Source organism: Vidua macroura, chromosome 2, assembly GCF_024509145.1.
Source record: "Vidua macroura isolate BioBank_ID:100142 chromosome 2, ASM2450914v1, whole genome shotgun sequence".
NCBI lineage: Eukaryota > Metazoa > Chordata > Aves > Passeriformes > Viduidae > Vidua > Vidua macroura.
Window position 1 is genome coordinate 1,869,770 of NC_071572.1, and position 3,787 is coordinate 1,873,556.

Sequence of the window (3,787 nt, forward strand, 5' to 3'; positions counted from 1 at the left end):
CCTCTGTGATGTGGGACGTGGTGGTGGCCAGAGAGCCCTGTGACATCAGGGAGCCCCGCCCGGGCTGAGGGTGTCCAAGGGGCGCAGAGCCCTGGGGTGCCCAGTCCCAGGAGAGCCGCTCTCTGAGGAGGAAGCAGCTCCCTGGCTCTGTCTGCGCCAGACGCCGATAGCGATAGCGGCCGACAGCGACAGACGACAAGAGCGACGAGGGCAAAGCCAACTCCAACTCCCGGTCCCACAGCCCCTTGCCCAGCTGGCTGGAAGCCCCCAGCGGGCAGTGGTCGGGGGCAGTGGGCAGCTCAGTCCTGCCACTGGCACAGGCTGAGGAGGAGGAGAGGCCCCTCGCTGACATGGACCGAGAGCTTTCCCAGAGAGAAGATACACAAGAGACATCCCAGAGAGAAGGACCAGGAGTCCAAGAAATGTCCCGGCAGGGAGCCAGGAGCAGCCAAGAGCTGTACCAAGGCCAGGTAGGTGTGAGAGTTTGGGAAGTTTCCCAGTACAGAGGTGGGACACACCAAGAGCTCTAGGAACGAGAAGAAACCGTCAGAGCCCAGGAGCTGTCCTAGTGGGAAGAGGACAGGGAGCTGTACCAAGAGGTGTGCGAGCAGGAAGAACGTGTGACAAGCCAAGAGATTTCCCAACGGGAAAGAGATGGGAGTGGGCAGCAGGAGATGGGATGGGGAGGAGAGATGCCAGGAGCTGTCCCTGCAGAGAGATGTGAGTGTCCCAGAGGATTCCCAATGGGACAACGCCCAAGGGCTTCCCAGAGGGAAGGTGAGAGGTAGCAAGAGCTCTCAGCATGGGGACAAGATCTGCACTCCCACATCTCCCAGTGGAAAGGCAGGAGAGGAGCAGGATTGTCCCAAGCGAGAGCCAGCAGTGACAAGGAGCTGTCCCAAGGAGCAGACGCTGCAGCCCAAGAGCTGCCCTGGTGGGACGATGTGAGTGAGCGAAAGCTGTCCCAAAGGGAGGAAGATGTGAGCAGGCAGGAGCTGTCCCAATGGGGACACAACATCAGCTCTGGCCTCTGGGACAGACCCTTGTGCCCAGTGAGTGACGAGGAGCCTCAGCCCTGTCCCCCAGAGGGGCCCGGCTCTGCCAGCCCCGTGGGCACAGAGGTGGCAGCAGAGGCAGTGCCTGCCCCAACCAGCGCCTCTCCTTCCCTACAGAGTCCCACGGAGGCCGAGCCGGCAGCTGCTGCCCCGGCAGGAGCTGCTGAGGAGGAGGAGGAGCCCCCCGAGGCTCCTGAGGCCGAAAAGGCAGCAGAGCCTCCTGCCCCCAGGGAGGAGCTGCCATCAGCAGGGACACAGAGCCCAGTCCCTGCCCCTGCCAGCCCCCCAGGCTGCAGCCAGGCTCTGCTGGACTTAGCGTGGAGCACCAGCTGTGAGATCGTGAGCCAGGCACTGCTGGACATCCAGGGATGCGGCCAGCAGCTGGAGGAACAGAGGCACCTGGGAGAAAGCGGGGATGCAGCAGTGGCAGCAAGAGGCAGGGCAGAGAGGGAAGAGAGCCCGGTGCCTGCCCCGCACAGCCCCCCCAGCCCCTCGTCTGCCCAGCTGGGAGCCCCGGACCCCTGGGAGGAGCCAGAGTGGGCAGTGGCAGAGCTGGCAGAGTCAGTGCTGGCACAGCGAGGTAGCCAGGAGTCCATGGCTTGGGACAGCGACTGGGAATTCTACAGCGAGGAAGAGGAAAGTGAAGCAGAGCCAGAGCTGTCCCAAGGGGCAGACTCTGTTGTCCAAGAGCTGTCCCAACGGGAGGACGATGGGAGCTCCAGTTCTGGGGAGAAGCCTGTGGGCCCAGTGAAGGAGGAGGACACCCAGCCTTGTCCCCCAGAGGGGCCCTGCTCTGCCAGCCCCGTGGGCACAGAGGTGGCAGCAGAGGCAACCCCTGCCCTGCCCAGCGCCTCTCCTGCCCCAGGCAGGATAAACGACAGTGACACGGGGCTCGTGCAGGAGAACTGGCCCGAGCACAGCATCTTGACCAAGCCCTTGTACCCCGAGGACGATGAGTGGGACAATGTGAGCATCCTGGAGCTGCCTCCAGAACAGGAGGAAGTTTTTGCGGCAGCCGGGCTCGCAGTGGCCGTCCCTCGGGAGGCCTGGGTGGAGTGCCCGGCACAGGAGCCGTGCAGCCAAGGGCCGGCGCCTGCCCCGCACAGCCCCCCCAGCCCCTGGCCTGCCCGGCTGCGAGCCCAGGCCCTCCACGGGCAGCCGGCTGCCCCCAGGAAACGTCCCTCCCGCTTCAGGCGGGCGCTGCGGGCGCTGCGGGGGCTGTTCCGCTGTCCCTGCCTGAGGCCACGGCCGGAGGAGTAAAACAGACGAGGAAAAAATGAAGAAGATGAAGACAATGAAGGAGACGACGAAGACAATGAAGGAGACGACAAAGACAATGAAGACAAAGAAGATGAAGACAACAAAGACGGCAAAGACAAAGGCTAAGAAGACAAAGCAAATGGAGAAGACTTATTTAAGTATAGATAGATGAAGAATAGTAATAAGAATTTAGAAATACTTAGAAGAAGAAGAGTAAGAAAATAAGAATTTAAAACTACATGTAAGAAGATGAAGAATAGGACTAGGACTAGGATTAGGAATAGGGATAGGAATAGGAATAGGAATAGGAATAGGAATAGGAATAGGAATAGGAATAGGAATTGCCATAGGAATAGGAATTGCAATAGGAATAGGAATTGCCATAGGAATAGGAATTGCAATAGGAATAGGAATTGCAAAAGGAATAAGAATATAAAAATACATTGAAGATGCAAACAAGAAGTACAATAGTAGTTAAAAGAAGACTAGTAGGAAGAAGAACAGTTAGAAGAATAGGAATAGAAAAATAAAAGTTTATGAATAAGTAAAACTAGGAAATAATTTATTTTTATTACATATTGTATATTTCTATTAAAGTCTATGATATAGAAGCATTGCTATACCATATGCTGTGATTACGATACATTATAATGTCCCCACACTGTTCCCGTTGTTGAAGAATCTGTGTGTTTGCTAATAACGTTTGTAGGGCACAGGAGCAGAGTGCCCAGACTGCATTTGCTGTCTCTCAGAGGTGCCGATGTATTTTCCCAGGCAGTGGCACGGAGTGCCCTGTGAGCAGCGAGTGCTCAGCCCCAGCGGCAGCGGGAGAGTTCCCGGCCGGGCCGGCAGGGCAGGGCTGTGGCTGCTCTCTGCAGGCAAACTGAAGGCGCAGGTTGAGGCCGGCTGCGAGAGAGCTGTGCCGGGAAGCCCTTTGCAGCAGGGCTGTGCAGCCGCCACAGCGAAGCCAGCAGAGCCCCGCTCTGTTTGGACACAGCATCAGCTCTGGGATCTGGGACAGACCCTTGTGCCCAGTGAGTGACGAGGAGCCTCGGCCTTGTCCCCCAGAGGGGCCCAGCTCTGCCAGCCCCGTGGGCACAGATGTAGCGGAGCGTTTGGGGGACCCGCCCGGGGTGTCCCCGGAGAGCCCCCCAAGCTGTGAGTTGGCTGGTAGCAGCAGGCAGGCAAGGAGACTCCACACGGCTTCTGAGAGTGCTCATTAGATGAGGGATTATTGGGGTCCTGCCCCCGGGAGGCAGCATGGTTTCTGAGGGAGAGGGGGGGAAGGGGGAGTGAGGGGGAAAGCGGAGGGGGAGAGAGGGGCCCAGAGAGCACCGGCCACGAGAGCCGGCTCAGAGAGAGAGCCCCGTACCCCCGGCACACTTAACAGGGGGATTCAAAGTGGGCGCGGAACAAGATTTGGGTCAGAGGGATTACAGACACATGATCCTTCAGGGGAGGATCTCAGGCTT

The 3,787-nt window shown here is 58.6% G+C and overlaps 1 protein-coding gene across 1 annotated transcript; it reads left to right on the plus strand.

Moving 5' to 3' along the window:
* Positions 1–204: 204 nt before the first annotated feature.
* Positions 205–2,615, plus strand: LOC128803688 (skin secretory protein xP2-like). The gene is made up of 2 exons (XM_053970881.1): positions 205–470; positions 1,173–2,615. Exons 1-2 carry the CDS (start codon positions 351–353, stop codon positions 2,313–2,315), a joined length of 1,263 nt encoding a protein of 420 aa, XP_053826856.1. The 5' UTR covers positions 205–350; the 3' UTR covers positions 2,316–2,615.
* The last annotated feature ends 1,172 nt before the right edge of the window (positions 2,616–3,787 follow it).